General features: G+C 34.9%; 1 protein-coding gene across 14 annotated transcripts in view; it reads left to right on the top strand.

Moving 5' to 3' along the window:
- ANKIB1 (ankyrin repeat and IBR domain containing 1) overlaps positions 1 to 13,312 on the top strand; it is a 159,237-nt gene that overhangs the window by 135,896 nt on the left and 10,029 nt on the right. For all 14 annotated transcript variants that reach the window (XM_079932123.1, XM_079932130.1, XM_079932129.1 and 11 more), the window contains 6 exons: positions 2,140 to 2,270; positions 7,533 to 7,667; positions 8,623 to 8,709; positions 8,795 to 8,861; positions 10,900 to 11,045; positions 12,402 to 12,580. In XM_079932123.1, the coding sequence (XP_079788249.1) occupies positions 2,140 to 2,270; positions 7,533 to 7,667; positions 8,623 to 8,709; positions 8,795 to 8,861; positions 10,900 to 11,045; positions 12,402 to 12,580 (745 nt within the window). The remainder of the gene's footprint in view (positions 1 to 2,139; positions 2,271 to 7,532; positions 7,668 to 8,622; positions 8,710 to 8,794; positions 8,862 to 10,899; positions 11,046 to 12,401; positions 12,581 to 13,312) is intronic.

Raw genomic sequence — 13,312 nt, 5'->3', positions numbered from 1 at the left:
CACATGTTGATTCTACTAATAGATCTGAGATTTTTATACTGTAATACGTGATTAAATGAAGTTAATTTTTCTTACAAAGAGACCTAAAAGCACACTAGATTATTAAGGAAAGAAGATCAAGCTATATTAGACATGCATCTGAAGTGAAAAGTTTGGAAGTCAGTAGGGATGGAGAAGACTCACCAGGTAGATTGAAGGGAGTTTGGGTATTGCAGGTATTGAGAAAAGTATGTACAAAGGGCAGATGTATGAAATGAGCATGTTCAGAGCACAGGTAGTAAAGGCATTTCTTCCCGTTCAAGTTTTTGTTGTACTAATAGTTGGTTATTTTCTGAACATGATTTACTTCATGTAATCCTCTAGAATGCAGTCAGAAACTAGCATTCTCTCCAAGGGTAGGAGAATAAAACTGTTAATGTTGCAGGCCACACAGCTGCTTTGTTTTAATGGCTTTGTGCTTTATTTATTATAACAATGGACAATAAAGGTCATAAGAATATGTTGGAGACTCTGAGCTAAAAATAATGTTGATGCTAAAGGGAGGAGAAAGGCCACTACTTTAAACAAAAATTAGACACTGTACTTAGTGATTAGGTTTTATTATAGTACCCTTTGTAAACAGCATTACCTTCACAGCTGACCTTCATAGCCATTAAGTATAGTATGTTCCTTCTGAAACTCCTGTTCTCCACCAAATTATCTGAGCATGCTCTGCACCACACCCTAATCAAACCATCTTCTACCAAGTGGCCTTAGAAATGGAGTGCAGTCTGAGCATTTCGTTGCTATTGTTTCTCTCTGCTATGTGGAATTGAAAACCAGTGCTTTACAGTCCAGCAGTAGCTGCTGTTCTGTTGTTGACACAAACTTAAGTCGGTAGGCACCCAGGGTTCCTTGCAGCAAGACACCCCCTGCCTCCACTCCTCCACTGCTAGGCTCCATCAAAGGGCTGTTGCTGGTGCTCATCTCTTCCAGTTCATATGCAGAGCCAGTTCCCAGGGATCAGACAGCCCAAACCTTTGTCGCCTTTCCTCTCCATTAAATCTGGGGGTTGAGTAACTTTTTCTTTTAAACTTCAAAACTTCTGATTTCTCCCCTGCTTTCAACAGTAGGGCTAACCTGTTACCCAACCCTTCCTAGAATATCTGCATATAATGAGGGTCTTAACTGAATGGACTACTCTCAAGGATTTCAAAGTGATTTTCAGACATCTCTTTCAGTAAAGAAAAGGTAGAACTTCTCTATGTACTTGAAGTTAGAAAACAAACTTCATTACTGTCATTCTTGCAGGAAAAAATAAATTTTTAATTATGTGTCTACCACTCTCTCCAGCCCCTAAATCTCTGCATGGGTGGTGGTGGAGATTTATAGAACATAAAATGTAAAAGTTAGAGTCTTTAAAAACCCTGGCATTCTTTAAGAGTGCAGATCTCAAATTAAAGTAGAATAAACAGAGTTTAAGATGATGAAGAGTATAAGGTTAGTGTGGGGATAGAGAGTGGGAGGACCTTACCAGTAGTTAGTGGCCAAATCATGAAGGGCTTTGTATTCTTTGCTAAAACAGTTTGATTTTATCCTGTAGTCAGTGGGGAGCAATTAGAAGATTTAAAGATTTGTATTTTTAAAAGATCACTTTATAGAGGCAATATAGTGTGGGTTGTGAGGGTGGGGGGAGAAGGATCTGGGAGCTAGGTTGGTTTCTGTGTTTTAATTGTCTGGGAAGAAGGTGTGGACGATCCTAGCTAAAGCAATAAGAAGTGGGAATGGAGAGAAGATGGATATGAAAGAGGAAGAGATAGAATCAATGGGACACAGTAGATGAGGGAAAGAGGAAGGTGTCCAAGATCATGCTCTTCCTGGATCTATTCTGGGTAGAAGATCATATCGTTTAACAGGACAGGAGATAGAGAAAGGAGCAGATTTGGGGGAAATGATGAATTTACTTTCAGACATGTCATTGGATTCATTTTTATTTTGTCTTAACTAATCATGGGTAAAAACTTTGCCATAGACCCTAATAGGAAAATAAGTATATATTTAAAATTGAGAGACAGCCTGCAAAGAAAACTTTGAGTGTTTTTCCATCTGGAGTTGTACACTAAATCATTTATTTCTGTATTTGTGCTTTATATCCCAAAGTTGTGGGAGTTAGTGAAGCTTATGAGGATGCTGCCAACTGTCTCTGGTTGTTAACTAACTCCAAGCCTTGTGCTAACTGTAAGTCTCCAATACAGAAGAATGAGGGATGCAATCACATGCAGTGTGCTAAGGTAAGTTAAAGAGGATTGTACAATACATGCTTTGCAGTTAGAACCTTCATTTGATTGTGAATCCAAAGAAGAAATGCTGTAAGCATAGGTATCTTATTGGCTTTCAGATGGATTCTAGAAGATTGTATTCTACATTCTTTGTTAAATAACATAAATGTTGGTTTATATTACTAAATTTTACAATCATGATGAATGTTAAAAATAAAGGTAAGGATTCAGTGGTACTTGGCCAGATCAGAAATGCCTGAGTCCTTCCCTCCCAGTCACCCACTCCCCCAGTGAGGATTCTGAGAGAGTTTTGTGTATATATAAATAATGTTAAATGATCGAGTGCTACCTTACATAGATCTCTTGCAATGCTGATTTTGGAGCACACAGCATAGTCTCAAGGTCCAAGTCAGGCCCCAAGCAATCCCCTTAAGTCCAAATTTAAATCCTGATGTCTGTATAAGAAAGGTGCCCGAAACAGTGGGCAGACTTTAGGTTTGCTAATGAAATCATCAATTAAATAAGTAACTCATTACTATATTGAAAATGAAAATGTCACTTGGCTAAAAATTATTATAAATAATTACTGTTAGAAGGCTACCTTCCTGACCTAGATTGCATAGAAAGAAACTACCATATTTAAAACAAATATTCTGGAATTAAGTTAATAATATTTTATTAATCCATGCCTACATTTATGAACATTTTTGCTTAACTGTAATATTATTATGACTTCAAAAATAATGACAGTTACCAGATGATTTTATATTATAATAAATTAACATGAATGAATTGTCTTAGTGAGACAGCAGTGATTTCCTAAGAAGAAAAACTTAGTAGTGTTCTGAGTAAAATGCTCAGAATTGCTTATTAGTTTAGCTGATCAGGCCAAAATTATTTCATTTATATGCAGTCCTATCTCCAACATCCATATTAGTTTTTTCTTGGACAGTCTGATATAGACTACATAGATGTGTAAAAAAAAAAAATACATGTTGACCATAAAAATCAGCAGTTGGGCTACTAATAAAAGGGCGGGATCCAACATTACCTTTATTTCAGTCATAGCACCTACCAGCAGTAAGTAGTTGATAGATATGTATTGAGTGAATGAATATTTTCATGAATTAATCAGGCTAATGATGTAAGGTAATTTATCTTAAACAGATTTTGCTTAAACTTCTTTTGCATATAAAAGAAACATTTACTTACATACTATGTAAATGTAGTCTTATTTAACCATCTGAAGTATTTGCATTGAACAAAGGAAACTGATGAGTAATTCTCATGACATAAAAGGAGACATCTAGGAAGTGTTTATACTTTTATAGTTTTTTTTAAATGTGGGACAACAGGTAATATGTAATTGAATCTATTTTCTAACACAATGACTAAATCATAATATACCTTTATTAATGCTTCAATATTGATTATTACTCAGTAGATAGTTTTTACTTTCTGGAATCAAATTGTTAAACATTTTAAAAGAATGACAGGTTTGGCCCTATAAAAATAAGTTCATTTATTTTAAAAACTCTCTTTATTCATTTCCCTTTAGATAATTTTCAGGAAGCTATTTAAATATTGCATCCTTACACATTTTAAATCACTTATAGTAATTTATTGATCTGGCTCTGTGGAAAACTATGCTGCAACTAAAAAATAAAAAATTATTAAAGTTCTATATTCTTTTTCTTATCATAGAATGTAAAATTTTGCTGTTTGTAGAAAGTTTTGCCACTAATTTTGAGAGATCAATGGAGCTGTACTGATGGGTACTTGGATCAAATCAGGCACAAGGTTTGCTTTTAGCAGGCAACAAAAGAACTTGCATACTGTCAGAACCTTGAAACAAGTACACAATTTATTGTGTAAGTACATGTTTGTGAAGGGCTAAATGAGGACAGAGACTTTAATTCAGCTCTCTGTTCGTGACATACCAGGTAGAGAAAAAATTAATGAAGATAAGACTTGACATAATGACTAAGGTATATCTGATTACTATATATTCAGACTCTGTATCCTGAAAAGATGGACTCATGCCATATTTTCAAGTACCCATGGAACATTCACCAAAAAAATTAACCATTGATCATCAAAGAAAATCTAAATAATTATCCAGAAAATAGAGTGGTGTAATCAACATTCTCTGATCATAATGGAATAAAATAGAAATGAATAATAAAGTTACAAAAAGGCTTTTCATTTGGAAATTTAAAATCTCTCAAATAACTCGTGAGTAAAAATAAAATGGAAATTAAAGAATTTCTATAAATAACCAATTTTTCAGAACCTGAGGGCTATATTTAAAGCAATTCAGAAATGTGCATAGCCTTATTCACTTAAAATGATACAAAATAAGGAATGAATTAAGAATATGACTCAAGAAATACAAACTTGAAAACAAGGAAGAAGAATTTCTTTAATCAGAAATCAGTGAATCAAAAACTGAAAAACAATACAACTAATAAATAAATCCAAAAGTGGTTTTCTAAAGGAAGAAAAATAAGATAAACCACAAAGCTTGCAATAAGAAAAATGTGGGGGTGAGGGAGTTCAAATACACAATATAAGAAATAAGGGGACTGGGACTTCCCTGGTGACACAGTGGTAAAGAATCCACCTGGCAATTCAGGCGACACGGGTTCAGTCGCTGGTCCGGGAAGATACCACATGCCACGGAGCACCTAAGCCTGTGTGCCACAACTACTGAGTCTGCGTTCTAGAGCCCATGAGCCACAACTACTGAAGCCCACATGCCACAACTACTGAAGCCCGCACGCCTAGAGCCCGTGCTCCACAACAAGAGAAGCTACCACAATGAGAAGTCCACACACCGCAACAAAGAGTAGCCCTCCACTGGCTGCAGCTAGAGAAAGCCCGTGTGCAGCAACAAAGACCCAAGGCAGCCATAAATAAATAAATAAATTTTAAAAAGGGGACTAATCAATAAACAAAGCAAAGTAAAATAATAATAAGAGATAACTTTGCTCAACTCTTGCAGATAAATTTGAACTTGGTTTTGAAATGGACTGATTTTCCAAGAAAATATAATTTATTGAAACTAACTCTAGAAGAAATACCCAAACAAACTCACTCCGTAGAAGAAAGAGTTTTTCAGTGATCTCTCCTTTAAAAGCAATAGGCCCTAACAGTTTCACAATAGAGTTTTATCAAAGCTTTAAAGAATAGGTAACTCCAATGTGATTCAGACTGTTTCCAGGACAAAAAGAAAAAAAAGAAAATGGAAACTTTCAAATTATTATTATAAACTGAGTAGAACCTTGATACCAGCACTTGACAAGATTATAAAAATTAAAACTGTAGATCTGTCTTATTTATGAAGAAGAATGCATGAGTTCTAAATAAGATATTGGAGGGGAAAATACAGATATTAGCAAATGTAATCTAGCAGAGTGCATTAGAAGAATAATTGAATAATTGATTATATTTCAATGAAAAACATGTTTTTAATTTTAAAAAAAGACTAATTAATCATGTGGGGTTTATTCCGGGAATACAAGAATGGTTTGATATTTAGAAAGCTATTACTGTACCTCATTTTAGTGGTAGATACAAGAAGAAAAACCATGTAAATTTTCTGTAGATGCCAAAAAGGCCTTTGACAAAAACTCAACAACCATTCTTTATAAGACACACAAAGAAATAGGAATAGATAGGTTCTTCCTTTTATCGCAATAGCATGATAAAAATAAATCTATCTTAGTCCAAAAGTTAGCATGATATTTAGTGGGGAAACTAGAGGTACTCTCACTAAAATTGAGAACAATATAAAGATACTCCCCATCACAAATATTATTAACATTGGACTGGAGATACCAGTCAACATAATTTGACAATGTAAAGAAATTGGGGATATAAAAATTAGAAATGAGGTGGGAAAATTGTCATTTTTTACAGCCAGCATGATTGTATACCTAGAAAGCCCACAAGAATCAACTGAAAACCTATTGCAAACAATAAAAATTCAATTAACTAGCAGAGTACAAAAGTAATATGCAGAGAGTAATAGCCTTCACATGTGCCAGTAACATTCAGATAGAATATATACTGAAAAAGAAGACCTCATTTATCTAGAAAGAAACTTAAGAAATGGATAAGACTTACATGAAGAAAATGTTAAGACCCCTATCTGTAGGACACAGAAGATGACAAACAAATAGAAAGATAACAAAGTTCTTGGATAGAAAGATTCCAACAAAAATAGCAACAGGTTTTGTTTCTGCATTTAGATAAGCTAATTAAAAGTTCACATGGAAAAACAAAGTAAGAAGAGCCAGAAAACTCTGAAAAAGAATAGTGAGGAGGAACTAGCCTTGTCAAACAGTAACCCATACTATAAAGGCTCAGTAATTAAGACAGCATGGTGCTGGTACATGAATCTACAGATCAACGAAACAGAATAGAAAGAAAGCCCAGAAAATAGACACATAAATGGGAATTCAGTATATGGTAAAGGAGGCATCTCCAACCAGTAGAGAAACATGGACTGTTCAGTAAATGGTATTGAGACAACTGGGCAGCTATGTGGAAAAAAATAAAGTTTAATTCATACTGAATACCCAAATAAATTCTGAACAGATCAAATATTTAAATATTTTTTTAAACAAACTCTAAAAGTACCAGGAGAAAACATAGATTTAAATTGGAAAGATCTCTCTGGCTCAAAATCCATAAGCATTTAAGAGAGAAAAAGATATATTTTCATACTGGAATACTCATATTTTTTGGCATTGTCTGCAAATTATGGTAATTAAGAAAGAGAATTTTTTTTTTTAAATGAGAAATAGGTTTTATGTTAGCTGTTCTGATTAGAGGCCTTTTTAACTTATTCCCAGTTTAAAAATCAGTTTGTCAAAGTCAACAGAAGTTTTCAAATACACTGGTGGAGCTTTATAGACCAAGGTAAGATTACTATGCACCTGAAAAATGAAACATTTGTCAGGATCTGGTTTTATTATTTGGAAAGAATATCCCATTGATATTTTTCAAACTTTCTTGAGATTACTTAATAATATTATGATTTTAATTTATCCTTATAAGCAATAACTTTAAACTACCCCCACATCTTTCCATAGCGCACATAAGGTCTCCAGAGAAAACCTCAAAAAGAGGAGGGTGTGTCTTTGAGAAGATTTGTTCCTGGTCACACAGGCAGGATTGTTTAATCTCTACAAATTGGTTGACAGGAATTTAGAAAATAATTTGCATATTAACATGGGGCGATATTTGCATATATGTTTTCTTTTGAAGTGCAAGTATGACTTTTGCTGGATTTGCCTAGAAGAATGGAAAAAACATAGTTCTTCCACAGGAGGTTATTACAGATGTACTCGCTATGAAGTCATTCAGCATGTAGAGGAACAATCCAAGGAAATGACTGTGGAGGTAAAGAGAACTGTAGAAGCCAAGATCTCTAAGCCACTTAATACCAGTGGCAGTGTTTTTCATTTCTTCTTTTTCTATCTTGTAATGAGGCATTTAAATTCAATACACTTTAGAGTAGCCTTTAATTTAAGCAAAATAGCTCTATAAACTTGAGCTTTATTTTTAATTTTCTTTTTTTTATATTGGTGAAGATTAGACAAGACGTATATCCCAGCATGTCTCTAAAATGACTTAAAAACAATTTTAACATTATATCAACAATATAATATTATGTTATTGTATATAATAAGTATCTTAGTCTGCTTGGCTGCCATAACAAAATACCATAGACTGAGTGGCTTAAACAACAAAAATTTATTTTTCATAGTTCTTGAGACTAGGAAGTCCAAGATCAAGATTTCTACCAATTCGGTTTTTGGCAATGACTCTCTTCCTGGCTTATAGACAGTTATCTTTTTGCTATGTCCTCACAGGAAGGAGAGAGAGCAAGCTCTGTTGTCTCTTCCTCTTCTTATACGGGCACCAGCTCTATTGGATTAGATCTCCACCCTAATGACCTTGTTCAACCTTTATCATCTCATAGGCCCTATCTCTAAATATAGTCACATTGGGGGTTACACCTTCAACATATGAATTGATGGGGGACACATTTCAGTCCATAGCAATAAACAACATAATAAAACATTGAAGATCTAGTGAACATAAGGTTTGAGAGACATATTTACCTTACACTCTGGGAATTGCGGATTCAGTGGTTTGTCACAGAGAATACAAATACAAGACTTTGTTCTGGGAAGCGTTTAAAATGTATTGGTTATTATTTTCTCAACAAAATAATCGATAAATCTGTATGCACTACTATCTGTTACTAATAAAATTTTGAAGTGATCAAAAAAACAATTTTAATAGCTAGTACTTTTATTTATAAATGTCATTTGTGGACTTCGTTTCCTAGGCTGAGAAAAAACACAAACGATTTCAGGAACTTGACAGATTTATGCACTACTACACAAGATTTAAAAATCATGAACATAGCTATCAGGTATGTCCCAAATCATTTCAAATGTGCTAAACTCTACTGTTGTGAATAAAGAAAATGATATATTTATTTATTTCTATTCTTTTAGTTAGAACAACGCCTTCTTAAAACAGCCAAAGAAAAGATGGAGCAATTGAGTAGAGCTCTCAAAGAAAGTAAGTTATAAGTGATATGTGTGATAATTAATATAAAATAGCTGTCATGCTTAAGTCACTTCATTGGTAGGAGGTTAAGACCCTTAAAAGAATACCTTATCTCCATTTGCTCATTTGGCAGTTTGGAGTTTTCAGAAGCCCAGAGTGTAGTTTAGCATTTGAGGCCTCTGGTAAGATTTTCCACCTTGCTTACGTCACCTGCTCCTCTTAGTGCAAGCTCTGCTGCTGGCAGATAAACACACATTGTGGTTTTGCTTACTCTGTGCCACTGCTGATGATGCTCTACAATGTTGGGAAAAGTGAATGGGCCCAAAAAGGCATCCCTGACCTAGTCAAAGGAGCAAGATTCACAAGCCATCAAATTGTCATGTAACTAAATTCCCAAAGATTCATGAGAAAATTTGGTAGAGTGCCTAGTATAGAATAGAAGTCAAGTACAGTTTTGGGAGAAATCATGTCACTGGTAAATAGCGGACATTGGAGTCAAAAAGCAAAGTCACGAGATAGGGCTTACTTATGGTTCCTAAAATGGAAGTTCAAAAAGAACATTCCTAAAAATGGATTGAATACTAGTTACATAATTAAAATATAATATCTCAGTGACCACACAGAGTACAGGTTCTGGCAAGTTTGTTTTAAAAAGTGACTTTTTTTTTTTTGGCTGCTTTGGGTCCTCGTTGCTGCGTGCGGGCTTTCTCTAGTTGTGGCATGCAGGGGCTACTCTTCGTTGCAGTGCGCAGGCTTCTCATTGCGGTGGTTTCTCTTGTTGCGGAGCACGGACTCTAGGCACGCAGTCTTCAGTAGTTGTGGCTTGCAGGCTCTAGAGCACAGGCTCAGTAGTTGTGGTGCCCAGGGTTAGTTGCTCTGCGGCACGTGGGATCTTCCCAGACCAGGTCTCGAACCCATGTCCCCTGCACTGGCAGGCAGATTCTTAACCCCTGTGCCACCAGCGAAGTCCCTAAAAAGTCACATTTTTTAAATAATCACAGCTTATATATAAAAGGTTTTAAGCCTAAAATGGAATCAATTACCCTTGTGTTTGCTCCATTTTATAAAAGTAATGAGTACTAACACCGTTTTCATGAGGATAACTTCCTAATTAAAACAATAACCATAAGTTAAATAAATTAGAGTGGGACAAAAAGCATCAGTAGCAGCTTAGTCTCCTTGTTAATTACTAGTTCTTAGACTGTAGTAATGACATAACTATATCAAGCCAATACCAAACTCTTGAAGTATTATTGTCCACAGTAAAAATTGAAAGAAAAAGTCCTCACAGGTTCTACAGTCTATTCCATCACGGACGTATCTCAAATACTTAGAACAGTGCCCAAAACATACTAAATATACAATAAGTATTTGTAGATGTAAATTACTGCTTCTGTTCAACCTTCTGGAGGTTCTAGACAGCATAGTAAGACATAAAGAAGAATTAAAAGGTAGAAGATTTGGAAAGGAAGAAATAAAACCACTCTTCCTCCCTTTCTCTCCCTGGAGTATTTATTAACTAGCATTAGTTACCCAGTTGTTCCCCAGAATGTTGTGTCTTTTACCTTACAATGTTGTTTTTGCAGAAGCATAATTTATAATTAGGCTTTTTTTTTTTTTTAGCGAGCAACTTAGCAAGGCATTTGTTCTAATTCTTAATGAGTAGAATTCTGCTAGGGATAACCTAAAAAACTTAGTAAAACATGGAACCTTTGAGTTGACCTAAAGCTAGATTTGTTTACTCACAGGGTGAGAACAGAATCCAGGATCAATGTATGCATTCCTTCATGACTGCCATCAGTACTCCTGGGCTACTGCAGGGTGTGCTCCATTTATAAATGCATACACGTCACCTAAATGCAAAACGTATGAGTGTTTTATGTAGGTTTTTAGTCTAGTTCAAATAAATACTATCATATAGCTACTTCAAACAGTTTCTTCTTAGGGATCCTTGTTCTTTTTTCTTTCTTTTAAGAAAACTTAGTTGTTTAATTTTATAATAGTGTATTTGCAAAAAAAATTTTTTCACTGTGCCTGGTTTACTTTATAGCTGAAGGAGGCTGTCCAGATACCACTTTCATCGAAGATGCAGTTCATGTGCTCTTAAAAACTCGACGCATTCTCAAGTGTTCTTATCCATATGGATTTTTCTTAGAACCTAAAAGCACAAAGAAGGAAATTTTTGAACTCATGCAAGTAAGATGTCTTTTTTATTAAATTTAAATGCAGTTACTATGAAAAACAGATTTTCTCCTTTTTCAACCACTTTATAACTAAGGTTTATCTTACTTGAGTGTAATTAAACAATTTTGTTTCTGTTTTCAGAATGGTTTTTAAATAAAGGAAAAGTTACCAATAATAAACTGAAATTTTCTTTATGTTTGAATTTGTCACTGTGCAGATTTGAATGAGTTCTGAGCTATGTAAACATTTCCTACCACATTTATTTCTTTTTTCTTCTTTTATTTTATTTATTTACTTTTGGCTCTGTTGGGTCTTCGTTGCTGTGTGTGGGCTTTTTCTAGTTGCTTCGAGCGGAAGCTGCTCTTTGTCCCGGTGCGTGGGCTTCTCACTGCGGTGGCTTCTCTTGTTGCAGAGCTTGGGGTCTAGGCTCGCGGGCTTCAGTAGGTGTGGCTCGCGGGCTCTAAAGCACAGGCTCAGTAGTTGTGGTGCATGGGCTTAGCTGCTCCATGGCATGTGGGATCTTCCCGGACCAGGGCTCGAACCCATGTCCCCTGCATTGGCAGGCGGATTCTCCACCACTGCGCCGCCAGGGAAGCCCCCACATTTATTTCTTTATTTTAAACTGGTTGAGGTTGAAATCTGGCCTAATTCTGATTATGTAATTAGGCATTTTATCTTCAAAAACGAAACAAACCACATTACATACTAGATAGGAAAGTTGCTATTTGCCAGTTCATTTTAACAGTACAACTGAAAAACTTAAGAGTACTTGAAAAAACAAAACAAAACATGTCAGCAAACTGACATCAGTGTAGCTGACCAGGTTCATTGTACATTCCTTTTTTTTTTTGAAGTCACCAAACTTTCTCCTCTTGCTACTATTTTTATGTCATCCCTTTGAACTCCCCTCTACTAATTTATATCTTACATTTCCTTCAATGCTGAATATTCTTTTTCTCCATGAGGCCTTCCAGACCTAACCCCAAATTACAAAGGTTTTGCCTTGCTTCACATTCCTTCAGCATTTACATATAGTCTGTACCATGTGGTCAGGCACTTACATGTACAATGCCTTGAAATTTATTAGTTCTTTTTCACACAGACAAATTATAAATTTTTTTTACACAGCTGCTATATTATACTCACTACTTCTTTGTATCCATACCAACTACATTACTCTAAATGCCTATTTAATGAATGCTATTTTCCTAAAATGTGCAAAGTAGAAACATATGTTAAATTGGAAGTTATATAAAATTTGGATTAATTTCTGATTTCAAAAGAGTTAGATTTAACCAAACAGACACTGGATTTGCTATTGACTAACCCACTCAACCTATAATTTTTTTTTTCCTCTTCTTAACATAGACAGACTTAGAGATGGTCACTGAAGACCTTGCCCAAAAAGTCAATAGGCCTTACCTTCGCACACCCCGCCACAAGATAATCAAGGCAGCATGCCTTGTACAGCAGAAGAGGCAAGAGTTCCTGGCATCTGTGGCTCGGGGAGTTGCTCCTGCAGACTCACCAGAAGCTCCAAGACGCAGGTGAAAAGGACACACACCATGGAACTCATCCTAGCACCAGCCACAAATGCTAGCAGGTTTATTTTTTTCTCCAACTAGGGTTCATATTCCTGAAAGTTATTTATACCTAAAATATGGATAGCTGATAAAAGTATGTTAACTTCTTTTTGGTGTTTTTTTTCCCCCAGTACTATATCTATTTTTTTGTTTTGTTTTTCATTGTATAGTTTCTCAGACTAAATTAGGCTAGGTAAATTTCACACTTCAGTGAACTCATAATTCAACAAGTATTCTAACGCATCATTTTGATAGTCAGAAACATCTTATAATGTAGAATTTGGAAGCCTTGCCAAATTGTTATGGTCATATTTGTATTTTTTGGTAAGAAGTTGTAAAGAAATTAGAAATCTGATATTCGTAAAGTTTTTTAAGTGATCCGTATTCATCCATTAAAGAGCAGTTGAGTTTTGGTTGTTTTATTTCAGACACTTATACTATTTCTGCCATTATAAATTGAAGCATATTTTCTTATTCATATTAATTATAAGCATTAGAAATTCCTTGGACCTTTATTTTTACATAAACCCCTAAAAATAAAAGCAATTGTAAAATACTCTGGTATAGCATGGTGGTTTTTAATTTTTCCACCATTTTATACAAACATAAAGCAATGTCGAATTTGAAAGAAAAAATTAAAGAATCATTTTAATTATATTCAGTAGTTGATCTTTGGTTAAGCAAGTTCCAAGCAGA

The sequence above is a fragment of the Stenella coeruleoalba genome (genome assembly GCF_951394435.1).
Source record: "Stenella coeruleoalba genome assembly, chromosome: 9".
Taxonomy (NCBI): Eukaryota; Metazoa; Chordata; class Mammalia; order Artiodactyla; family Delphinidae; genus Stenella; species Stenella coeruleoalba.
This window is presented reverse-complemented; position numbering and strand designations above follow the sequence as displayed.